Below are 27,338 nucleotides of genomic sequence, written 5' to 3' on the forward strand. Positions count from 1 at the left end.
TATAGTTCTGGACCTTCCAGAAGAAAGACGCCTGTTTCAGTCTACAAGGATCTGGCACAGAAGTTCATTTATCTAAAAGACAGTGATCATAAACAAGCGATGTTGGAGCAATTTAAAAACAAGAAAAATGTTTTCTGCATTGTCCCTGTTAATGCTCAGACATCAACTAAGCTGAGGATCTGTGGCACAACATGAAGTTGCTGTTAACCAACTGTGCTTATTCAACTTTATTGTGCTTTAACAATAAATGGTGCCAAGAAAAATTAGCAACAATTCCATGAAACAGATGTGCAACATTGTCAAAGACTTACACTGAACACTAGAAGGCAGCTCTCATGTTTGACAAAAGTTGTAACAACCTCCATTTAGTTTTGTAATACTTATGCAACTTATGTATTTTGTATTTCTTTTTATTTCTTTTTGTTTCACACAAATCACCAACACTTTCGTTTCATGGATGTGTGGGGAGACATTGTCAATAAAGATTCATAATTAAAAAATGTGAAATGCACACAGCCTGGCAAATATATGATGTTAGGTTATGTGTATGGCCATTACTGTCCTGGCCATCCTGTTTGTGGCACATCACCATTGGAACTTGAAGTATTTGTGAGACAAAGAGCGCTATTTAACAGCCCCCCTCAAGCGTTAACTGTGCTAGAAGTAAGCTTCACATCGGATTGTGCTCATATTGCAGGTGCAAAGTAAACTGTTTTCACATGCACGCTAACCCGATATGTGTAAAAAATTAACTTTGAATATCGTGTGCAGTGCACAATAAAGTATTCTCCCACAGAAGTCAATGGAGCAAAAAAAAGTGGAAAAAAATAACGAACAGCCTCATTGCGCGCAAACACAATCACATATTCTCAAGTGCGCTAACCCAACATGAAAATATGAATATTTCACATTCCAATGTTCTTCACATAAAATAATATGTTCTATTTATTCATAAACACATATTTCTACATACTGTATATCTGATGGTATTTTGGTACAATATATATCTAGATCTATATAGAGGTATAGATACAGTGGGGGGAAAAAGTATTTAGTCAGCCACCAATTGTGCAAGTTCTCCCACTTAAGAAGATGAGAAAGGCCTGTAATTTTCATCATAGGTATACCTGAACTATGAGAGACACAATGTGGAAACAAGTCCAGACAATCACATTGTCTGATTTGGAAAGAATTTATTTGCAAATTATGGTGGAAAATAAGTATTTGGTCAATATCAAAAGTTAATCTCAATACTTTGTTAAGTATCTTTTGTTGGCAATGACAGAGGTCAAAAATTTTCTGTAAGTCTTCACAAGGTTGTCACACACTGTTGCTGGTATATTGGCCCATTCCTGCATGCAGATCTCCTCTAGAGCAGTGATGTTTTGGGGCTGTTGCTGGGCAACACAGATTTTCAACTCCCTCCAGAACCTTGAAATGCTTCTTACGAAGCCACTCCTTCATTGCCCGGGCAGTGTGTTTTGGGATCATTGTCATGCTGAAAGACCCAGCCACATTTCATCTTCAATGCCTTTGCTGATGGAAGGAGGTTTGCACTCAAAATCTCACGATACATGGCCCCATTCATTCTTTCATGTACACGGATCAGTCGTCCTGTTCCCTTTGCAGAGAAACAGCCCCAAAGCATGATGTTGCCACCCCCATGCTTCACAGTAGGTATGGTGTTCTCTCTCCTCCAAACACGACAAGTTGTGTTTCTACCAAACAGTTCTACTTTGGTTTCACCTGACCATATGACATTCACCCAATCCGCTTCTGGATCATCCAAATGCTCTCTAGCATACTTCAGACGGGCCCGGACATGTACTGGCTTAAGCAAGGGGACACGTCTGGCACTGCAGGATCTGAGTCCCTGGCAGCGTAGTGTGTTACTGATGGTAGCCTCTGTTACGTTGGTCCAGCTCTCTGCAGGTCATTCACTAGGTCCCCCCATGTGGTTCTGGGATATTTGCTCACCGTTCTTGTGATCATTTTGACCCCATGGGGTGAGATCTTGCATGGAGCCCCAGATCGAGGGAGATTATCAGTGGTCTTGTATGTCTTCCATTTTCTAATTATTGCTCCCACAGTTGATTTCTTCACACCAAGCTGCTTGCCTATTGCAGATTCAGTCTTCCCAGCCTGGTGCAGGGCTACAATTTTGTTTCTGGTGTCCTTCGACAGCTCTTTGGTCTTCACCATAGTGGAGTTTAAAGTGTGACTGTTTGAGGTTGTGGACAGGTGTCTTTTATACTGATAACAAGTTCAAACAGGTGCCATTAATACAGGTAATGAGTGGAGGACAGAGGAGCCTCTTAAAGAAGAAGATACAGGTATGTGAGAGCCAGAAATCTTGCTTGCTTGTAGGTGACCAAATACTTATTTTCCACCATAATTTGCAAATAAATTCTTTCCAAATCAGACAATGGGGCCTAGTTATCAAGCCGTCAACCTCAAATACGCTGCGTATTCCGCAGCGTATTTGTGGCGAGGCTGATTCGCCTTAGTTATCAAAGGCTCGAGACCGGCAAAAGTAGAATTTTGTGACGTAAACTTCGATCCGCCGGACTCAGTCCGACACAGATCGATTCTTACGTCACTCCAGATGTTCCGCACACAAGTGCGGCACAATCTCACTACTTTTGCTAGTTATCAAAAAACTAGCAGGTACGCTCGGCACTTTTACGGCCCAGCGTACCTGGTTTTCAAAGCGCCAGCCTGGAGGTGGCGGATCCCATAGGAATCAATGGGAGTCTGACCATAGCGAAAGTACAAGTTCGCTGCTGCCAGACATCCCATTCATTCCTATGGGAGCTGTCTACACCTAACACCCTAACATGTACCCCGAGTCTAAACACCGCTAATCTGACCCCCCCTACACCGCCGCAACTACATAAAGTTATTACCCCCTAAACCGCCGCTCCCGGAGCCCACCGCAACTATAATAAATGTATTAACCCCTAAACCGCCGCTCCCTGAACCCGCCGCAACCTATATTAAATGTATTAACCCCTATCCTGCCCCTCTACACCGTCGCCACCTATAATAAATTTATTAACCCCTATCCTGCCCCCCACTACGCCGCCGCCACTGTAATAAAATGATTAACCCCTAAACCTAAGTCTAACACTAACCCTAACGCCCCCCTAACTTAAATATTAATTAAATAAATCTAAATAAATTAACTCTTATTAACTAAATGAATCCTATTTAAAACTAAATACTTACCTTTAAAATAAACCCTAATATAGCTACAATATAAATAATAATTATATTCTAGCTATCTTAGGATTTATTTTTATTTTACAGGTAACTTTCAATTTATTTTAACCAGGTACAATAGCTATTTAATAGTTATTAACTATTTAATAGCTTACCTAGCTAAAATAAAGAGAAATGTACCTGTGAAATAAATCCTAACCTAAGTTACAATTACACCTAACACTACACTATACTTTAATAAATTATTCCTATTTAAAAATAAATACTTACCTGTAAAATAAACCCTAAGATAGCTACAATGTAATTAATAATTATATTATAGCTATCTTAGGATTTATATTTATTTTACAGGTATCTTTGTATTTATTTTAGCTACTTAGAATAGTTATTAAATAGTTATTAACTATTTAATAACTACCTAGCTAAAAGAAATACAAAATTACCTGTAAAATTAATCCTAACCTAAGTTACAATTAAACCTAATACTACACTATCATTAAATTAATTAAATAAACTACCTACAAATAACTACAATTAAATACAATTACATAAACTAACTAAAGTACAAAAAATAAAAAAAGCTAAGTTACAAAAAATAAAAAATTAAGTTACAAACATGTTAAAAATATTACAACAATTTTAAGCTACTTACACCTAATCTAAGCCCCCTAATAAAATATCAAACCCCCAAAATAAAAAAAATCCCTACCCTATTCTAAATTAAATAAATTTCAAAGCTCTTTTACCTTACCAGCCCTTAAAAGGGCCATTTGTGGGGGCATGCCCCAAAAAGTTCAGCTCTTTTGCCTGTAAAAGAAAAATACAACCCCCCCCCAACATTAAAACCCACCACCCACATACCCCTAATCTAACCCAAACCCCCCTTACAAAAACCTAACACTAATCCCCTGAAGATCATCCTACCTTGAGTCGTCTTCACTCAGCCGAGCCACCGATGGAACTGAAGAGGACATCCGGAGCGGAAGAAGTTAATCCTCCAAGCGGCGCTGAAGAAATCTTCCATCCGATGAAGTCATCATCCATGCGGCGCTGAAGAAGTCTTCGATCCGGCCGATGTCATCTTCAAAGAGGCGCTGAAGAGGTCTTCTATCCGGGCGAAGTCATCTTCCAAGCCGGGTCTTGAATCTTCCTTCCGTCGACGCGGAACCACCTTCTTCACCGACGGACTACGACGAATGACGGCTCCTTTAAGGGACGTCATCCAAGATGGCGTCCCCTCAATTCCGATTGGCTGATAGGATTCTATCAGCCAATCGGAATTAAGGTAGGAAAAATCTGATTGGCTGATGGAATCAGCCAATCAGATTGAGCTCGCATTCTATTGGCTGTTCCGATCAGCCAATAGAATGCGAGCTCAATCTGATTGGCTGATTGGATCAGCCAATCGGATTGAACTTGAATCTGATTGGCTGATTCCATCAGCCAATCAGATTTTCCTACCTTAATTCCGATTGGCTGATAGAATCCTATCAGCCAATCGGAATTGAGGGGACGCCATCTTGGATGACGTCCCTTAAAGGAGCCGTCATTCGTCGTAGTCCGTCGGTGAAGAAGGTGGTTCCGCGTCGGCGGAAGGAAGATTCAAGACCCGGCTTGGAAGATGACTTCGCCCGGATAGAAGACCTCTTCAGCGCCTCTTTGAAGATGACATCGGCCGGATCGAAGACTTCTTCAGCGCCGCATGGATGATGACTTCATCGGATGGAAGATTTCTTCAGCGCCGCTTGGAGGATTAACTTCTTCCGCTCCGGATGTCCTCTTCAGTTCCATCGGTGGCTCGGCTGAGTGAAGACGACTCAAGGTAGGATGATCTTCAGGGGATTAGTGTTCGGTTTTTGTAAGGGGGGTTTGGGTTAGATTAGGGGTATGTGGGTGGTGGGTTTTAATGTTGGGGGGGGTTGTATTTTTCTTTTACAGGCAAAAGAGCTGAACTTTTTGGGGCATGCCCCCACAAATGGCCCTTTTAAGGGCTGGTAAGGTAAAAGAGCTTTGAAATTTATTTAATTTAGAATAGGGTAGGGATTTTTTTTATTTTGGGGGGGTTTGTTATTTTATTAGGGGGCTTAGATTAGGTGTAAGTAGCTTAAAATTGTTGTAATATTTTTAACATGTTTGTAACTTAATTTTTTATTTTTTGTAACTTAGCTTTTTTTATTTTTTGTACTTTAGTTAGTTTATGTAATTGTATTTAATTGTAGTTATTTGTAGGTAGTTTATTTAATTAATTTAATGATAGTGTAGTATTAGGTTTAATTGTAACTTAGGTTAGGATTTATTTTACAGGTAATTTTGTATTTCTTTTAGCTAGGTAGTTATTAAATAGTTAATAACTATTTAATAACTATTCTAACTAGCTAAAATAAATACAAAGATACCTGTAAAATAAATATAAATCCTAAGATAGCTATAATATAATTATTAATTACATTGTAGCTATCTTAGGGTTTATTTTACAGGTAAGTATTTATTTTTAAATAGGAATAATTTATTAAAGTATAGTGTAGTGTTAGGTGTAATTGTAACTTAGGTTAGGATTTATTTCACAGATACATTTCTCTTTATTTTAGCTAGGTAAGCTATTAAATAGTTAATAACTATTTAATAGCTATTGTACCTGGTTAAAATAAATTGAAAGTTACCTGTAAAATAAATATAAATCCTAAGATAGCTACAATATAATTATTATTTATATTGTAGCTATATTAGGGTTTATTTTAAAGGTAAGTATTTAGTTTTAAATAGGATTCATTTAGTTAATAAGAGTTAATTTATTTAGATTTATTTAATTAATATTTAAGTTAGGGGGGCCTTAGGGTTAGGGTTAGACTTAGGTTTAGGGGTTAATCATTTTATTACAGTGGCGGCGGCGTAGTGGGGGGCAGGATAGGGGTTAATAAATTTATTATAGGTGGCGACGGTGTAGAGGGGGCAGATTAGGGGTTACTAGGTATAATGTAGGTGTCAGCGGTGTCCGGGAGCGGCGGTTTAGGGGTTAATACATTTATAAGAGTTGCGGCGGGGTCTAGGAGCGGCGGTTTAGGGGTTAATACATTTATAAGAGTTGCGGCAGGGTCTAGGAGCGGCGGTTTAGGGGTTAATACATTTATAAGAGTTGCGGCAGGGTCTAGGAGCGGCGGTTTAGGGGTTAGTAACTTTATTTAGTTGCGGGGGGCTCCGGGGGCGCCGGTATAGGGATAGAACAGTGTAGTTTAGTGTGAGTGCTTAGTGACAGGCTAGCAATAAAGCTGGGAAAAAGCCGAAGGGCAGCGAGATCGGATGAGTGATAACTCTCACAGTCCGCTGCTCATCGCCCCGCGGCTTTTTGACAGCTTTATTTGATAACTTAGGCGTATTTTTTTCAGGTCCGCGGCGGCGAAGGTAGGCGAGCTTAGGCGGACGTATTGGGCCGGCGAAGCCAGAAAAGTAGACGGCTTGATAACTAGCCCCCAATGTGATTGTCTGGATTTGTTTCCACATTTTATCTCTCATAGTTGAGGTATACCTATGATGAAAATTACAGGCCTCTCTCATCTTCTTAAGTGGGAGAACTTGCACAATTGGTGGCTGACTAAATACTTTTTTTCCCCACTGTATATGCAGATATACTGTATATATAACAATATCTATTTATAAATTCATAGAACATATTCTGCTATGTGCAGACCATTGGAATGTAAAATATTTACAGTAAATACACACTATAACACTTAATTAAATATTAATTTTGCATAAATATGAATTTTCATGTTTTCATCTACTTAAAGTGATGGTAAATCCTAGCGTTTGTGAAACGTTAGGATTTACCAATGGAACAAATAAAGTGGACTTTCAGTTATAAAGTATAGAGTACTTCATGCTAAAAGCTCCTTTATTTGTTTGCAGCGTTTGCCGCACTGAGCTGCTAAGGCAGCCCCCGGCAGAACGCTATTTGGCTGAGAGTTGACGTTTCCAATATCTATGTTGTAGATAGATCTGCTAGGTAGAGAGAATGACCTCATTTTCAGTAGATAACTTTATATGCAAGATTCAATTATTCCTAAATATAGAATGATCAGTAAAATACAACCTGTCCAGTTAAAGGGATACTAACCCCACATTTTTCTTTCATGATTCAGATAGAGCATGCGATTTTAAGCAACTTTCTAATTTACTCCTATTATCATTTTTTCTTTGTTCTCATGTTATCTTGATTTGAAAAAGCAGTAATAAAAGGTTAGGAGCCGGCCCATTTTTTTAGTTCAGCACCTTGGTAGAGCTGCTGATTGGTTTGCTACATTTAGCCACAAATCAGCAAGTGCTACCCATGTACTGAACAAAAAATGGTCTGGCTCTAAAGCTTACAGTACTGCTTTTTCAAATCAAGATAGCATGAGAACAAAGAAAAATTGATAATAGGAGTAAATTAGAAAGGTGCTTAAAATCCCATGCTCTTTCTGAATCATGAAAGAAAAAAAATTGGGTTTAGTATCCCTTTAAAGGGACAGTCAACCATAGAATTGTTATTGTTTTAAAAGATAGATAATCCCTTTATTACTCATTCCCTAGTTTTGCATAACCAACACAGTTATATTAATGTACTTTTTACCTTTGTGATTTCCTTGTATCTAGGAACCTTCTTCCAGCCCCCTGATCACATGACTGTGACTGTTTATTATCTATTGTCTTAAATTAAGCATTGTATTGTGCTAGATCTTAAATAACTTTCTGTGCCTGAACACAGTGTTATCTATATAGCCCACGTGTACTTTCTGTTTGTGTTGAAAAGAGATTTAAAAAGCCTGTGATAAGAGGCAGCCCTCAAAGGCTTAGAAATTAGCATATGAGCCTACCTATGTTTAGTTTAAACTAAGAATACCAAGAGAAAAAAGCAAATTTGATGATAAAAGTAAATTGGAAAGTCAACTAAAATTAAAAGTCCTATCTGAATAATGAAAGTTTAATTTATACTTGACTGTCCCTTTAAAGGAACATTAAGGGACAGTGTTCAAATATTGTTGCATAAAGCTTTTTAATCTAAGTTTGCATCTAACAAGAAATGCAGTGGGTCCTTAAGGACTGAATGCTAACTGGCTTATAAGCAGAACTACAGCTTTATTGATGGAAAAGGGAAACCCCTCTCAAGCATAAAAGCAAAAAAACCCAAAAAAAACAGAAAAGCGAAAAAACAATTTTAAATACAGGAACAGCCATACAAAAAGGCAGGACTTTATAACATCTTTCTTACATTTAACGTTACAAAATAACATTAAAGGGACAGTCAACACCAGAATTTTTGATGTTTTAAAAGATAGATAATCCATTTATTACCCATTCCCCAGTTTTGCATAACCAACACTGTTATATTAATACACATTTTACTTCTGTTAATACTTGTATCTAAACCTCTGCAAACTGCCCCCTTATTTCAGTTTTTTTTTTCACAGACTTGCATTTTAGCCAATCAGTGCTTACTCCTAGGTAACTCCACGTGCGTGAGCTCATTGTTATCTCTATGACTGAAAAACTGTCAAAATGCATTCAGATTAGAGACGGCCTTCAAGGTCTAAAAAATTAGCATATGAGCCTCCTAGGTTTAGCTTTCAACTAAGAATACCAAAAGTTGTTTAAAATTACCTGTTCTATCTGAATCATGAAAGTTTATTTTGGACTTGACTGTCCCTTTAATGTTCCTTTAATTCTTCTGTAACTTCTCCAAACTTATCCAAACTTATTTACACAAAACTTTTTCATTATTGTGTTCAAATTCCTCATATACATAAATTCATTTTCATTTTAAGCATTGTTTTATAACACATTAACCTTAATAGCACAAATATATGGTATGAACCTTTACAAGATAATATATATATTTTTTTTTATTACAAGTAAAGTGCAAGTTCTCTACGGTGGGACAGATCTGTTTGACTATGAAGTACGGACCACGTTCAACAATGACATGTTGTTAGCCTTCATTAGTAGCAGCTGTATTGCTGTCCTGGTTTACATTCTCACCTCCTGCTCAGGTAGGAAATGATATAAAGTCACATGGTTTTGTACTCACCCCATATATATAATATATACTGTTATGTCTCCTTAAATAGATATATTTAGTACATTAAAGAGAAATAAATAATCTCTGACAGTCTGTTCTGGTTTAAATATTCTGGTTTACAATATAAACAGAAGCTGATAAGCTTCTAAGTCTATCACTCCCTGATTCTGATTAGCAATTCTGCCTCATCCCTTGCCAAATCTTATTAGCTACCTGCGTGACTCCGGTGATAGGACACCAGCAGCGTGACTGTCATTTTGCCGATATATAGTTTGCTTATGAATTATTATGGGGATTGTCAGACCAAAAAATGTTCAGGATTTGACTCTTACACTCAGGATTTTAGCTATAATCTCCAATTCTCAGGGTACATAGTTAAATGATCATATTAGTGCAATGAGGACACTGTCTTGATATGTTTTATGTATGTAGCAGACAATAAGAAATGACCTAGATCCTGTGTGAGAAAAACTCAGCATTTAACTCACTTGCTGCCAGCACAAAGCTCTCTATATATTTATATTATTATTTATTTTTATTTTGTCCCATAGTCAAATGATTCTAAAACTTCCCAGGTATAGGAATTGTAGTGAGCGGATGATAGTGACTCATTTCTTGAGGTAGTGAATGAATTCTAATGGAAAAACAACATTTATGTGTGGAGTACTTTACATGTGTTTTATAGTGGGATGTATATACAGTAACTTAGACCTATAATTACCATTGATGTGATACATTTTGGAAACTGGTGATAAAAACATTTATCTCTCTTAAAGTCTATGGAGAATGTTTATATTATCAGCAGTTTCTAAACTTTACTACCTTGATGGAAACTAGGCTTCATTTGGCAGGTAACATAAGTGCACTGTGCTTAGATGTACAGTAAACCTACCCTCATTATGTCATGATGGCAGCATTAGGGTTTAGATGCAGCACACATCAGTGTCTAAAATATAAAGTAAAAAAAACACAGACCTTTTGTCTCAGATGCATTATCCGCTACTAAAGTGCTTAGGTGTAAATGTAAACAAAATAAGCCAAATATGCAAAAGGAGAGAAACACATTTTTATTTTATATTTGTGTTAATGCACAATAGTTTGTCTTATAAAATGATTGTGTATCAAGTAGCTGTCTGAAGGACCTGGCTGGTGCTTTTAACCTGGATGGTTTAACTGGGCATGTGCGCTAGATCTATAAATATGTGTATGTGCATTAGAGCTATAATTATACGCGCGCATACTAGAGCCACTGTTTATGCGGCATGCTGGGTCTGTAGTATCTATAGCAAAGGAGAAGTAGAGTTGTGTGTCATCAACGTAACAATGATACCTTAGGCCATTTCGGTTAATGATGTCCCTTAGTGGTAGTAAGTAAATTGCGAATTGCATGGGAGACAGGATAGATCCGGCACAGTCCTTAACTGGTTTAAATCCTTCCTCGCTGGTAGATCACAGAGAGTAATATTAGGATCAAGCTCATCAGCACCAACAGAACTGGCCTGCGGAGTTCCACAAGGATCTATCCTGTCTCCCATGCTATTCGCAATTTACTTACTACCACTGAGGGACATCACTAACCGACATGGCCTAAGGTATCATTGTTACGCTGATGACACACAACTCTACTTCTCCTTTGCTCCAGATACTACAGACCCAGCATGCCGCATAAACAGTTGCTTAACAGACCTCATAGAATGGATGAATGCTAGCTGTCTCAAAGTGAACCCGGACAAAACAGAGTTACTCTTGGTGAGGGGACCCCGGGCATCAAAAATATCCCATGATCACCAAACTGGCCTGGAGCTTGGAGGCTCTGAACTCGTTAGTTTAGCAAAGGTACGAAACCTCGGAGTGCTGAGTGACGCTGGACTATCTTTTAAACAGCAGATTTCCTCCGTAATAAAATCTGCCTACTTTCATCTGAAAAACATAGCCAGGATCCACCGGATGATATGCCAACATTAATCCATGCATTTGTATCCTCTAGGCTAGATTACTGCAATGCACTTTACTTGGGCCTCCCAAAAAAAGAACTCCATCTCCTTCAGACAGTACAAAACGCAGCAGCCAGACTACTGACCAATCAAACTCGCTCCTGCCACATAACACCTGTTCTCCACTCCCTGCATTGGCTTCTAATTAAATGGCGAACATATTTTAAAATTGGCCTGCTGACCTTCAAAGCCTTAAACAACCAAGGCCCACAGTACCTGAAAGAGCTTCTGACACCCTACATCCCATCCCGTTCACTTAGGTCAGCCAACACATCCCTCCTCTCAGTGCCAAGAATAAGGACAAACTCAGGCTCCAGAGCATTTGGCCACACTGCCCCTACTTTCTGGAACTCTTTATTGTGCGCAATCAGAGATGCACCGCCCTTCCCTTATAGACTTTTAAAAAAAAGCTAAAGACCCACCTCTTCCATCAGACATTCAGTCCGCTTATCTGACCTTCAGAAACTCCTAACTTTTATGTCTTATGTTGGTACAGTATATTTGTAAAGTGCTTTGAGTATCACAGGGAGAAAAGCGCTATATAAATCGCAAATTATTATTATATTATTATTATAGAGTTATGATTAAACACATGCATACTAGAGATATAGTTATGTACAAGTGTATTAGAGCTATAATCACATGCATGTGCACTAGAGCTATAAATATGTGCATGTGCACTAGAGCTATAATTATACACATGTGCACTAGATCTATAAATATGTGCATGCGCACTAGAGCTATAATTATACACATGCATACTAGAGAGATACACCCAGATTACAAGTTATGCACTAAACCGGGTGCATAAATAACACAAAAAAAATTGAGCAGTATCACACTCTCCATAGCGCTTCCATTACAAGTTACTGAAAAATCTTCTTTTGCTGTGCGGTATGGTGCAATAAGCTCCATACCGCACAAAACCCAAGACCTGACTTGACATGCTCGTGTACGTTTTCCCCCATAGACATCAATGGGGAGAAAGTGTTAGAAAAAAACACCTGCGATCGCGGAATGTGGATCGCCATTGATGTCTATGGGGAAAAGGAAGTTACATTAAAACCTAGCACCCTAACATAAACCCCTAGTCTAAATACCCCTAATCCGCTGCCCCCGACATTGCAACACTAAATAAAGTGATTAACCCCTAAACCACCGCCCGCTGCATCACTGAACACCTAAATAAACCTATTAACCCCTAAATCGCTGCGCCCCAACATTGCCAACACTAATTAAAACTGTTAACTCCTAAACCGCCGGCCCTTAACTGCTGGGCCCCCACATTGCAAATCACTAAATTAAAATATTAACCCCTAAACCTAACTATCCCCTATACTTTAAATTAAAATTACAATATAACTATCTTAAAATAAATTTTAAAAAAACTAAGATTAAACTATAAATAAACCTAACATAACTATTTTAAGAAAAGAAAATAAACGAAAAAAAAAAAAAATTACAAGATTAAAAGTAAAAGTAACCCCCCCACACTCAACCAACCACCCAAAATAAAAAAAAACTAATTTTTTTTTTAATCATGCTATGCCAGGCTCCCTCCTGTCACCTGATGTTACCAGTGTAGTAGTCATGCCAATATTACTCTGTTCACAGGGTGGGTTCATTTAGCAAATCACTGATGTCTAACAGTCTAGTACAGTTTCTTATATAATGTTGCTCGTGTCACTTTGTCATTGATGTTTCTGTGTTTCCCTCCTGTTTTTAGTGTTCCTGTCCTTTTTTGGGATCGCCAGCATCGGACTGAGCTGCCTTGTGGCCCTTTTTTTATATCACGTGGCCTTTGGGATACAATACCTTGGGATCCTCAATGGAGTAGCTGCATTTGTAATAGTCGGCATTGGTAAGTACCGGATATTGCATTACACGGACACAAACTAGGTTGTTTAAAGAGACAAAGCTCAACATTTTTATCTTCACCAATCACTTGTTTTTCTTTTTATTGCATATATTATTTTTCTGTCACACAAAATACTCCAGCCTATTATATTGGAAACGCTTTATAGATGACATCTGACCAAAACACATCCTCACGTTACGGAAATATTCCATGTTTGTCTAATCCCTATCCATCTGATAATGGCTTCAGACTATTCTTCTAAACCTCAGAACTACATCAGCTTATTGTCACAATTATGGTTTTGAGGTCATCACTATTAGCATTGAGATATTAATGGCGATACCAGAAATATCTCCAGTTGTGGTGCAGAAATGCATGTGTTCTCTTCATTTCATAAGTGAAATATTTTGTGAAAAACTTCTTGCAACTAAAGACCTCTGAGGTAATGAGTAATGTTTTCCAGTGTCTTATCTTATCACCTATCATGAAGCCATGTACTGAAAGATATGTAGCAGGTTTCTCCAGTGTGCACTTTCAGTTAAAGGGACATGAAACCCATTTTTTCTTGTATCATTCAGACAACAAATATAATTAAAAGAAAACTTTCCAATTTACTTATATTATAACATTTTCATATTTTTTGAAGGGGATGTAATGCACTACTGGGAGTTAGCTGAGCACGTGGTGAGCCAATGACAAGTGGTATATATGTGCAGCCACCAATCAGCAGCTTGCTCTTAGTAGTACACTGCTGCTCCTGAGCCTACCTAGATGTGCTTTTCAACAAAAGATACCATGAAAATAAACAAATGATATAATAGAAGTAAATTGTTGCTCTGTTTAAATCACACATTTTGTGTCTCTATAAATTACAGGAAAAAGGGACAAAATAACATAATAAAAGTGTAATTCACACGTGTTTTACTGCACACAGTTAAACATGTTAAATTGTAATCTAAACAAGTGTTTAGTGTTCCTTCAGACTCACAGCCCCTTTGCAGGGGTTAACCATTAGTGATATAACAACTTGCTCTAACACATTGTTGTTCACTTTTATGTCCTTTTAAAAGTTTTCTATTTCTGAGAATTCAAAGTGATCAAAGTAGTCATCTCAATCCTAACCATGCTACATATCAGTCTCTGACCTAAGCAGAGCAGGTAAAATAAGATATTGCAAAACAATGCAAGTGCTACTGACATAATGACAATGGATACTATTGTTTATTCCAATGACAAGTCCAGATTGTCTTCTCCATACAAGTTAAATGGTGTGGAGAATTTGTCAATTAAAAACAATTGCAGCAAACAACATGCTAATGAATTTTGTATGCTAATGTATTGTAATACTACAGTCTCTGTAAGCTAGTTAATAATGAGGGTGGTGTTTTATTATGAGGGCACATATCTGTACAGGCCCGGATCAACCATTATTATTATTATTATACTTTATTTATGAAGCGCCAACATATTTTGCAGCGCTGTCCATGGATGCAATTCATTTAAATAAAACAATATGACTTGTAAGAGACAGGACAAAATTGAGGGATTGAGGGATTGAGGGCCCTATTCCGATGGGACCAAGTAGGACCCAGGCAGCACTGGACAAGGCGCAGCACTTCAGTGACTTAGTCATTCACTGTCAGGTCCAGACCAGTCCTGTCCTGTGCAAAAGCATTGGTTGCAATCAGGTAGGCAGGCTTAGTAAGGTCAGAAGCCAGGCTAGTAGGTTGATATAGTTATCAGTAATGTTAATACTAGGGGGGGGGGGGGGGGGGTCATTGCATTCTTGGACCCAGGCACATTTAGATTTCATTTTGTTTCATGTGTTAAGAATATTATCCCCTTATGGACCAGCGAGGTACCTTGTTCGTTAAATGTCTTTCTGTGGGGCTTGATTTATTTTATAGCGCAGCCTCATCCCCAACAGTGAGACCCCGCTATTCTGTGAGGCCTGCTGGAGGTAGCAAGGTCCCAATAGCCTGGTTTTGCCGCTGGTGACGAGACCAACGCTATTATGGCCTTAACGGCCAGCGATGTACAGGATACATTGTGGTTGTTAAGGGGCTATAATAAGTGTGAAGTTTTTTTTAAAATAAAAATAAATATTGGTGGTGACATTCACGGCTATGTTTATCTTACAGATGCTAAATCTTTTGTCTCCAGAAGAGACAGCCAAATATTCACAAGTGGCAACACATTTTATAGACAATTCGATACAGCTGTACCAAAATGATTAGCAGTCAGACATCGTTATCTGTAAATCATTACTTCTGCGAGATATCTAGTGACAAATCATCAGAAATGAAAGATATTGATCAGAAAATGGTTAATGCTTAGAACTCCTTGGTCCACATTGCTTAGAGATATATGAGTCCGTATTGTTTTACTATCCATCAAATAACAGATTAATAATGTTTGTCGTTTGTTTTTTGTAAAAGTGAAAAGAAGTTTTTTTCTTACATGATAAATTAGGTGTCTTGGGGCATTAAAGTCCGTTGTTTTACAAGAATATCTGCTAGACCTCACTTAAAGGGGCGTAAGGCTGCAAAAAGAAAACGTGTGTTAGGGCACTAGTTTCTAGCAATACTGCTTGCATATACCTATGTGTTTAGGGCCTACAAAGGGGTCATTTTATGTCAATAACGATTTCTGACTGTCGCACCATATTGAAAGTGTTTTTTTCCAGCGATCATAATCAGAAAATGCCTCTGACGATAATACCCCTAGAGTACCAAATCCTTATTTCCAGAAACAACAGGATTTAGTTTTTTCCTTTATTAATCTCCTGATATCGTATTGAAAATAAATGTATACAGTAAAAGACAAAATGGCAATATGAGAGGTTTAGAGAGTACATGATTTACTGAAGAGTCTGTATATACTGACACTTTTATTTGGGAGTCGTGATGCTAAAAGGTGACATGTGCAATTAACCTATTGTGTTCCAAAAATGTAGAGCTATACATGTATATCTCTCTCTTAAGGCCTGGTGATATAAAGCTCTCCGCTCAGATGAGATGATCGAATATGATCCTCCAGCACTGCAGTATCCCTCACAAGATTCTAAAAAGGCAGGTTTTGCTATACATCTCAAAGGGGCGTTCCCTGCATTTCTCTATGTGAAGGAGAGACAAGCCCAGTGCATTATATCATACCATGACATGACAGTTCTGCTGCATTTACACTTTGTGCTTTGTATTTTATTTCACCTTACATTTCAGATTAAGTTTAAACTTTGCACTTTCTATTTTTTATTTTAATGCATATAGATTTTGTACACAGCAGTGTATTTAGTATTGTGATTTTAAAATTCTGATTAAGCTTTGACAGCTTCTGTGTAACTTTAACAAATTAGTCTCATAATTTGTATATTTATTTGTACCTTTTACAAATATGCATTGCACTTTTACTTGTTCTATTTAAAATAAAACTGAAAAACTGATAGCTTCAGATTCCCAGAATTCTGCATTACTTTTTGTGGGCCGGTGATAAAAATTCTCTAGTTTGGAGAGAAATTATGGCGCAGACTTTACAGGGGCTGAACTCACTGAATTCTATAAGAAAAAGAGTGTGGAACCTGGAAGCCCCAGAAGGATAAGATATGCCTTTCATAGAAACTTTTGAGGCTCTCTGTGATACAGAATTTCACAAAGGAGAGAGAAGTTAACAGAAGAAAACTAATATAAAGTCTTACGGCTAGATTAAGAGTTGCGCGTTAGGGTAAAAAAGCAGCGTTAAGAGGTCCTAATGCTGCTTTTTTATGCCCACTGCTATTACGAGTCTTGAAGGTTTAGGTTTACCGCATAACGGCTTACGTAAACTTTGTAAAGTCTTTTTTTCTATGGGACTTCCATAGCGCTGATATTAAGATTCTGTCCTGGGAGTCCAAAAAGTGAGTGGTACACCCTACCCCGTCAAGAGTCCTAACACATTTAAAAGTCAGTAGTTATGAGTTTTATGTTACAACACCGTAACATAAAACTCATAACTAAAGTGCTAAAAAGTACATTAACACCCATAAACTACCTAATAACCCCTAAACTGAGGCCCTGCCGCATCGCAAACACTATAATACAAATTTGAACCCCTAATCTGCCGCTCCGGACAACGCCGCCACCTATATTATATTTATGAACCCATAATCTGCTGCCCCCAACATCGCTGACACCTACATTATATTTATTAACCCCTAATCTGCCATCCCCGACATCGCCGACACCTACATTATAATTATTAACCCCTAATCTGCCGCTCCGGAAACCGCCGCCACCTACATTATATGTATTAACCCCTAATCTGCTACCCCAACATCGCCGACACCTACATACTATTTATTAACCCCTAATCTGCCGCCCCCAATGTCGCCGCCACTATATTAAAGTTATTAAACCCTAAACCTAAGTCTAACCTTAACCCTAACACCCCCTAACTTAAATAACTAATCAGCCAATAGAATGGATAGGATCAGCCAATAGGATTTTTTCTACCTTGATTCCGATTGGCTGATAGAATTCTATCAGCCAATCAGAATCTAAGGGACGCCATCTTGGATGACATCACTTAAAGGTACCTTCATTCAGCTTTAGTCGTCGGATGAAGAGGATGCTCTGCGTTGGATGTCTTGAAGATAGACCCGCTCCGCGCCGGATGGATGAAGATAGAAGATGCCGTCTGGATGAAGACTTCTACCCGTCTGGAGGACCACTTCGCCTGGCTTGGATGAAGACTTCTCCCGGCTTCGTTGAGGACTTCGGCCCGGCTTGGATGAAGACTTCTCCCGGTAAGTCGATCTTCAGGGGGTTAGTGTTAGGTTTTTTTAAGGGTGTATTGGGTGGGTTTCATTTTTAGGTTAGGGACTTTGGGCTGCAATAGAGCTAACTGCCCTTTTAAGGGCAATGCCCATCCAAATGCCCTTTTCAGGGCAATGGGGAGCTTAGGTTTTTTTAGATAGTATTTTATTTGGGGGGTTGGTTGTGTGGGTGGTGGGTTTTACTGTTGGGGGGTTGTTTGTATTTTTTTTACAGGTAAAAGAGCTGTTTACTTTGGGGCAATGCCCCACAAAAGGCCCTTTTAAGGGCTATTGGTAGTTTAATTTAGGCTAGGGTTTTTTTATTTTGGGGGGGCTTTTTTATTTTAATAGGGCTATTAGATTAGGTGTAATTAGTTTAAATATATGTAATTATTTTCTGTAATTTAGTGTTTTTTGTTTTTTTTACTTTAGCTAATTTAATTTAATTTAGGTAATTGTATTTAATTTAGTTAATTTATTTAATTATAGTGTAGTGTTCGGTGTTATTGTAACTTAGGTTAGGTTTTATTTTACAGGTACTTTAGTATTTATTTTTAGCTAGGTAGTTATTAAATAGTTAATAACTATTTAATAACTAGTGTACCTAGTTAAAATAAATACAAATTTGCCTGTAAAATAAAAATAAACCCTAAGATAGCTACAATTTAACTATTGGTTATATTGTAGCTATCTTAGGGTTTATTTTACAGGTAAGTATTTAGTTTTAAATAGGAATAATTTAGTTAATGATAGTAATATTTATTTAGATTTATTGTAATTATATTTAAGTTAGGGGGTGTTAGGGTTAGGTTTAGACTTAGGTTTTGGGGTTAATAACTTTAATATAGTGGTGGCGACATTGGGGGCAGCAGATTAGGGGTTAATTAATGTAGTTAGGTTGCGGCAACATTGGGGGCAGCAGATTAGGGGTTAATAAATAGTATGTAGGTGTCGGCGATGTTGGGGGCAGCAGATTAGAGGTTAATACATATAATGTAGGTGGCAGCGGTGTCCGGAGTTGCAGATTAGGGGTTAATAATTATAATGCAGGTGTTGGTGGTGTCGGGGGCGGCAGATTAGGGGTTAATAAGTGTAAGATTAGGGGTGTTTAGACTCTGGGTTCATGATAGGGTGTTAGGTGTACAGGGAGTGCAGAATTATTAGGCAAGTTGTATTTTTGAGGATTCATTTTATTATTGAACAACAACCATGTTCTCAATGAACCCAAAAAACTCATTAATATCAAAGCTGAATATTTTTGGAAGTAGTTTTTAGTTTGTTTTTAGTTTTAGCTATTTTAGGGGGATATCTGTGTGTGCAGGTAACTATTACTGTGCAAAATTATTAGGCAACTTAACAAAAAACAAATATATACCCATTTCAATTATTTATTTTTTACCAGTGAAACCAATATAACATCTCAACATTCACAAATATACATTTCTGACATTCAAAAACAAAACAAAAACAAATCAGTGACCAATATAGCCACCTTTCTTTGTAAGGACACTCAAAAGCCTGCCATCCATGGATTCTGTCAGTGTTTTGATCTGTTCACCATCAACATTGCGTGCAGCAGCAACCACAGCCTCCCAGACACTGTTCAGAGAGGTGTACTGTTTTCCCTCCTTGTAAATCTCACATTTGATGATGGACCACAGGTTCTCAATGGGGTTCAGATCAGGTGAACAAGGAGGCCATGTCATTAGATTTTCTTCTTTTATACCCTTTCTTGCCAGCCACGCTGTGGAGTACTTGGACGCGTGTAATGGAGCATTGTCCTGCATGAAAATCATGTTTTTCTTGAAGGATGCAGACTTCTTCCTGTACCACTGCTTGAAGAAGGTGTCTTCCAGAAACTGGCAGTGGGACTGGGAGTTGAGCTTGACTCCATCCTCAACCCGAAAAGGCCCCACAAGCTCATCTTTGATGATACCAGCCCAAACCAGTACTCCACCTCCACCTTGCTGGCGTCTGAGTCGGACTGGAGCTCTCTGCCCTTTACCAATCCAGCCACGGGCCCATCCATCTGGCCCATCAAGACTCACTCTCATTTCATCAGTCCATAAAACCTTAGAAAAATCAGTCTTGAGATATTTCTTGGCCCAGTCTTGACATTTCAGCTTGTGTGTCTTGTTCAGTGGTGGTCGTCTTTCAGCCTTTCTTATCTTGGCCATGTCTCTGAGTATTGCACACCTTGTGCTTTTGGGCACTCCAGTGATGTTGCAGCTCTGAAATATGGCCAAACTGGTGGCAAGTGGCATCTTGGCAGCTGCACGCTTGACTTTTCTCAGTTCATGGGCAGTTATTTTGCGCCTTGGTTTTTCCACACGCTTCTTGCGACCCTGTTGACTATTTTGAATGAAACGCTTGATTGTTCGATGATCACGCTTCAGAAGCTTTGCAATTTTAAGAGTGCTGCATCCCTCTGCAAGATATCTCACTATTTTTGACTTTTCTGAGCCTGTCAAGTCCTTCTTTTGACCCATTTTGCCAAAGGAAAGGAAGTTGCCTAATAATTATGCACACCTGATATAGGGTGTTGATGTAATTAGACCACACCCCTTCTCATTACAGACATGCACATCATCTAATATGCTTAATTGGTAGTAGGCTTTGGAGCCTATACAGCTTGGAGTAAGACAACATGCATAAAGAGGATGATGTGGTCAAAATACTCATTTGCCTAATAATTCTGCACTCCCTTTAGGCATAACTTTTATTTCCCCATAGGAATCAATGGGGCTGCGTTACTGAGTTTACGCTGCTTTTTTGCAGGTGTTAGACTTTTTCTCAGATGGCTCTCCCCGTTGATTCCTATGGGGAAATCGCGCACAAGCACGTATAACCAGCTCACCGTTGACTTAAGCAGCACTGGTATTGGAGTGCGGTAATGAGCAAAATTTTGCTCAACGCTCACTTCTTGTCTTTTAACAACAGGTTTCTGAAAACTCGTAATACCAGCGCTGCATGTAAGTGAGCGGTGAGACAAAACTGCTTGTTAGCAGCGCATAGCCTCTAACGCAAAACTCGTAATCTGGGCCTTAGTTTGCATAAAATACAGTTTAACTTGTTTTGACACTAGTATGTTAGTAGTATATATTACTTTTCTGTCAGTTAGATCGTTATATTTTGAATTTTGAATAAACTTCACCTGCATACAGCTGTCAAGAGAAATCAGTGAGACCAGCTTATGGAAACTTCTTACAGCATTGCATGAGAATTGTGAAAGACCTTACCCTGGGAACTCCCCTGTTTAGCCCAGGGAACTCTCATGTTTCTCACACTTTTTGAAGCTGTTTTTATTTTACTATTGAGAAAATACAAAGTGCAATGTAATATGTAAAAGATACACATAAATATACAAAGTATGATCCTAATTTGTTAAAGTAGCACAGAAACTTTCAAAATATAATCAGAATTTGTAAAATCACTGCTGGATTTAAATCTAAAAACATTAACATACAAAAGTAAGTGCAAATCTTAAATGTAATAATACAGAAAGAACCTTATCTGAAGTGTAAAGTAATATAAAATACTAAGCAAAAAGTGTAAGTGTAACAAAACTCTCATATAATGCAGTGCTATATTACACTGGACTTGTATCTCCTTCACAAACAGAAATGAGAGAGATCTCACAGTACTGGAGGGCTCCGCACCATTTCTTTGTGCATTCAGTGATTTCAGTCCCTTATGAAGTCAATTTCTCTTCAAGCAGGAGAATCTTTCATTATCAGGCCCTTAGGGAATTGAACACAGGTATTAGGGGTACAACAGTCACATGTGTTTGTTGGGCTATTTATTTTGTTAATTTTTCTTAGTGTAACTTTAATTAACAGAACAGGTAGCATTTCTATGTGTTTGGTGATATTGATGCCATCCAATATGGCGGAGGCAATGTCTGTGTGTTTTTTGTGTTTGTTGAAAACCAATGTTACATCCAAAAACTTTTTAGGGTACCTGGTAAAAAACTGAAAGTGTTTTCTGGGTTTTATCAAGTCCTTTTAGTTGTGGAATTAGATAAGTAAAATATGGTGCCATAAGTGTGCCCTTAAATATTAAGGATTTGGATTTGAATCAATAGAAATAAAATCGGCACATGTATAAGTATAGGGACATTTTCGCTAAACCATTAAAGATGTTTATTGTGATTAGGTGTGAACAGAAGTAAATTGATCCTGAGCTGAACACGACCATTGATTGGCTGCTATCCCCATGTATTATATAAATGTACTTAGCACAATAAAACATATGTGTAACAAATACTCTCTTCCAGTTACTTCTGTGAATGGATTTTAAGTGAAGTTTCAGATTTCAATGCCGTTTGCAATAAATAAATAGAAACAAAAAGTACATTGGGTAATACTGCTGAGCTGATAGCAGGTTAAATGAAGATTTTCTAGAACTAGTTGGATATTACACTCTTCAGAGCTGTAACTCAGCTAATAAACTGCTAACAGCATTTAGTAAAGTTAATCCCCTGAAGAGAAGCTCCTTACTCGTGGGTATAGTGATTTAAAACAATGTTACAATATAGCAGGCTGGTTACAAAAAGAAGGAATTGTGTATAGAACTCAAACGCCTGACTATCACCTGCACTTTCACACTGTGGGTATTAGTGAGTCTCTTTCTGCGCCTCTGTAACACCACTTGTAAGTCCCTTCTTCAGCTTATTTAACACCATGGCCTCTATTTATCACAGGTCTTGCGGACCTGATCCGACAGTGCGGATCAGGTCCGCAAGACCTCGCTGAATGCGGAGAGCAATACGCTTTCCGTATTCAGCATTGCACCAGCGGCTCACAAGAGCTGCTGGCGCAACGCCGCCCCCTGCTGAATCGTGGCCAATCGGCCGCCAGCAGGGAGGTGTCAATCAACCCGATCGTATTCGATCGGATTAAATTGCGGCGATTCCTGTCCACCTACTCAGAGCAGGCAGACAGGGTTATGGAGCAGTGGTCTTTAGACCACTGCTTCATAACTGCTGTTTCTGGCGAGTCTGAAGACTCGCCAGAAACACGGGCCCACAAGCTCCATTCAGAGCTTGATAGACAGGCCCCTATCTCTGCTATGTATCCATATGCTATCCATATGCTATGTGTCCATGTTAAAGGTACAGTCTACTCCAGAATCATTATTGTTTAAAAAGATAGATAATCCCTTTATTACCCATTCCCCAGTTTTTCATAACCAACACGGTTATAATAATGCATGTGTTACCTCTGTGATTACCTTGTATCTAAGCCTCTGCAGACTGCCCCTTGTTTCAGTTTTTTTGTCAGACATGCATTTTAGCCAATCAGTGCTGACTCATAGGTAACTCCACGTGCGTGAGCGCAATGTTATCTACGTGGCACACCTGATCTAATGCCTTCTAGCTGTGAAAATGGTCAAAATGCACTGAAATAAGAGGCAGCCTTCAAGGACTTAGAAATTAGCATATGAGCCTACCTAGGTTTAGCTTTTAACAAAGAATACCAAGAGAACAAAGCAAATTTGATTATAAAGGTAAATTGGAAAGTTGTTTAAAATTATATTCTCTATCTGAATCATAAAAGTTTCATTTTGACTAGACTGTCCCTTTAAGCTAACAGGAAATGCGTGCTTTTGCGCAACTCAGGCCTAGGGACAGATTGCTCACTGGCGGAGAAGGACATCTCCAATAAATGGGCAAGAACACATTTCTCTATGTGTAACATTAAAAAGCAGATTTATTCAAGACAAAATTAATTTTTTACTTTGTTAAATGTTATTGTTTTTGACATTGTATATAATTTTCCAGTGGTGCAGTTAATATTTTGTTATATTCTGTATATTTTGTTAATCTAATCTACTCAGTTCTTGTCTATGGAAGATAAGCCCAGTGAGGGGCAGGGTTGGTTCTGTACCAGAAAATTTGAATGTGCATGAAGTTGATTACAGAGCTCAATATCAAGGATGTGAGGGACTTTGGTAGGGACTTCATTATGTGCTAGACTATCCCTTTAATGTTAAAGTGATGGTAAATTTAAGATTATGAATTTTAATAATTTGGAAGTACTTTTCGATATGTGCACAATGATGCCTGTATTTTTTTAAAATAACATTTTTTTCAATGAAATATTGTTTTTTAAAGCCGCACCCTTACCTGTGCCCCGGCCGCCTCTGTCTGGGAATTTCTGTAATCTCATTTTGACAGACAGGTGCATCGTCCAATAGGGACTGCATTATACACCGTATGTCAGTCTAGTATATGCACGCTCCCCTGCTGCTGATTTCAAGCAGAATCCCCAGAACTGCAACTGTACAAATGGAGTTTTAGCTCCGATCGCACCGCTGCTTGTAGTGAACAGTGAATCTTCCTGTCCTGGAATGATATACCGGCTAGCCTCAGGCAACTGACACGCCTTCTTACACACTCACTTGTAGCAGAGCTGGGCACGTCACCTCAGAAAGTATCTGATAACCGCATTAAAAAGTCATGCAAAGTTCCATGTATCCCAGCTCACTTGTAGAAGTGCTCAGGGCTGGGCATGGAATTAAATGCCAGAAAGGCTGCTGTGTCTTGTAGCTTTTATGTGATAGTCCATTGATCAATCTCCTTAGCTTAACCTATGTCAGTGTAGTATATGCACTCTCCCCTGCTGCTGATTTAAGGCAGAATCGCCAGAACCAAAACTGTACAAATACAGTTTTAGCTCTGATCCCGTGAATCTTCCTGTCATTAGCGATTCACTGTTCACTACAAGTAGCGGTGGGATCAGAGCTAAAACTGCATTTGTACAGTTGTATTTCTGGCGATCTTGCAACTGCATATACTAGACTGACATAGGGCGTATGGTGCAGTCCCTATTGGACGATGCACCTGTCCGTCAAATGAGATTACAGAAATTCTCAGACAGAGGCGGCCAGTGTTCTGTCGAGAACTCTAATTCCTTGAAAACTCCAATCTGACGTCACTTCCAGTGACTCTTCTATTTTCACTATCTGTTTTTGCCTGTCTTGGGGGGGACACCGCCTATCCTCTGGCATACACCCCAAGTAAATCCCCCTTGAACCCCCAGGCGGAGGCAAAATAGATAGTGAAGATAGGCGAGAACAGTGCCCATCTGATTGGTTGTGAATCCTATCACTCACTGAGACACGGACCAATCAGTATGGAATCACCGGAAGTGACGTCAGATTGGAGTTTTCGATGAATTGGAGTTCTCGATAGAACACCGGGGCACAGGTAACGGAGTGGCGTTAAAAAGCAATATTTTCATTGAAAAAAATGTTTTTTTTTTAAAAAAAAAATACAGGCATCATTGTGCACATGTCAAGGAGTACTTCCAAATCATTAAAATTCATAATCTTACGTTTACCATCACTTTAATTAAGCTGAATTAGGGACTTACAAAAACCCCTGCCATTAGTCAAAAATGGTTTCCAGGGCATAATATGGATGCAGAAATGTCACAGTAACCCATTGGATGCCCTACACAAAACTTTATCCAGTTAACTCTTTAGATGCCCTACACAAAACTATATCAAGTTAACTCTATGGATGCCCTACACAAAACTATATCCAGTTAACTCTTTGTATGCCCTACACAAAACTATATACAGTTTTCTCTTTGGATGCCCTACCCATTACTTTATTTCCTAGCAATAACCACTACTGCAAGACTGAGATGTTCAGCCACAACATTTTTATACTTGGATATTATGGCCAGTGAGATGTCAGTACAATCAAAGATCTTGCAGTCTTGATATTGCAGTCAGATAACACTACAGAATTCAGTTTCCACTTTCTTGAGAAGCACAGATGTCAACCATAAATAGGAAATTGTGGCAGATGTATTTATACTATTCAGTGTCCCACATTCCTTTTAAATGAATGTTAAAGGTTTATCCAAAATTCAACATTAATTTTTGAAAGAAATAATAATTTATCCTTAATTAATTGCAATATAGATTGTAACATCCTTAATTCCCCCCTTCTTCTAAAATCTCCACCCCCATCTCTCTATAACTGTTGACAACTCCATCATTACCCCTACCCTGCATGCCCGATGTCTTGGGGGTCACACTTGACTCATATCTTTCTTTCATTCCTTACATTCAGACTTTGGCTAAATCCTGCCACTTCCACCTTAAAATCATCCCTAAAATTAGACATTTTCTTGCACAAGACACAACTAAGATTTGAATCCACTCATCCTTTCCCGCCTTGACTACTGCAACTCAGTCCTCTCTGGTCTCTCTAGTTGCTGCCTAGCTCCTTTACAATCCATAATGAATGCCTCTGCCAGGATGATCTTCCTTACACGTCACTCTTCATCTGCTGCACCTCTCTGCCAGTCCCTTCACTGGCTTCCTTTGCCTCCAGGATTAAACACAAAATCCTCACTCTGACATACAATGCCCTCAACTGCACTGCTCCCCGCTACATCTCAGACCTTGTCTCCAGATACTCTCCCTCTCGTCCCCTTCACTCTGCTCATGACCTCCTACTCTCCTCCTCTCTTGTTACCTCATCACATTCCCGTTTACAGGACTTTCCCAGGCTGGCTCCCATTTTGTAGAACTCTCTGCCTCACTCCACAAGACTTTCCCCTAGTTTTGAAAGCTACAAGTGCTCCCTAAAGACTCTACTGTTCAGGGATGCATACAACCTACACTAAGCTGTCCTATACCAGTTCCTCTCCTCCATTGCTATACGCCATGAACCTCCTTAGCGTGTAAGCCTTAGAGCCCAACTGCTTGCAGATCACCTTCATAAGAGCCGATTACAACAGTGCAACTCTCGACAGGGCCCTCTACCCATTTGATCCCTATAATTGCTACCTTGTATACCGCCTATGTTTATAGCACTGTGGAATCTGTTGGCGCTCTACAAATAACCGATAATAATAATAATAATAATAATATTTGAATAAACATTTGAATGGCAGAGCAACTTTAAAGAGTAATGTTTGTTCTACTAATCTAATATGGAAAGGCTGACATTCTCTTATATTTGCATTAAACATTATGCCTATTTGAGCTTAAAGGGCCATGAAACCCCAAATTTATCTTTCATAATTAAAAGAGAACATACAATGTTGCTTTATTCTCTTGGTGTCCTTTATTGAAGGAGCAGCAATGCACTACTGGGAGCTAGCTGAACACATTGATAAGCCAATGACAAGAGGTATATAAGTGCATACACCACTCAGCAGCTAGCTCCCAGCTCCTGAGCCTCCCTAGTTATGATTTTCAACAGAGGATACCAAGACAACAAAGAAAATTAGATTTAAAAAAAGAAAATCGGAAAGTTTAAAATGGTTTGCTCTAACTAAATCATGAAAGCAAATTTTTGGGTTTTGTGTCCCTTTAAGGTAGAGGTAGAGTAACCAAATATAATTGTATGTACAGTTCATGGTTATAGAGGCACTTTGTGTGTATCCAATTAAGCACCAG

At 38.6% G+C, this 27,338-nt stretch overlaps 1 protein-coding gene across 1 annotated transcript in view; it reads left to right on the plus strand.

Moving 5' to 3' along the window:
- Window positions 1–27,338, plus strand: part of DISP3 (dispatched RND transporter family member 3) — a 284,421-nt gene that overhangs the window by 88,799 nt on the left and 168,284 nt on the right. The window contains exons 3-4 of the mRNA XM_053690067.1: window positions 9,109–9,245; window positions 12,995–13,129. Of these exons, the coding sequence (XP_053546042.1) occupies window positions 9,109–9,245; window positions 12,995–13,129 (272 nt within the window). The remainder of the gene's footprint in view (window positions 1–9,108; window positions 9,246–12,994; window positions 13,130–27,338) is intronic.

This window comes from Bombina bombina, chromosome 8 (genome assembly GCF_027579735.1).
Source record: "Bombina bombina isolate aBomBom1 chromosome 8, aBomBom1.pri, whole genome shotgun sequence".
Taxonomy (NCBI): domain Eukaryota; kingdom Metazoa; phylum Chordata; class Amphibia; order Anura; family Bombinatoridae; genus Bombina; species Bombina bombina.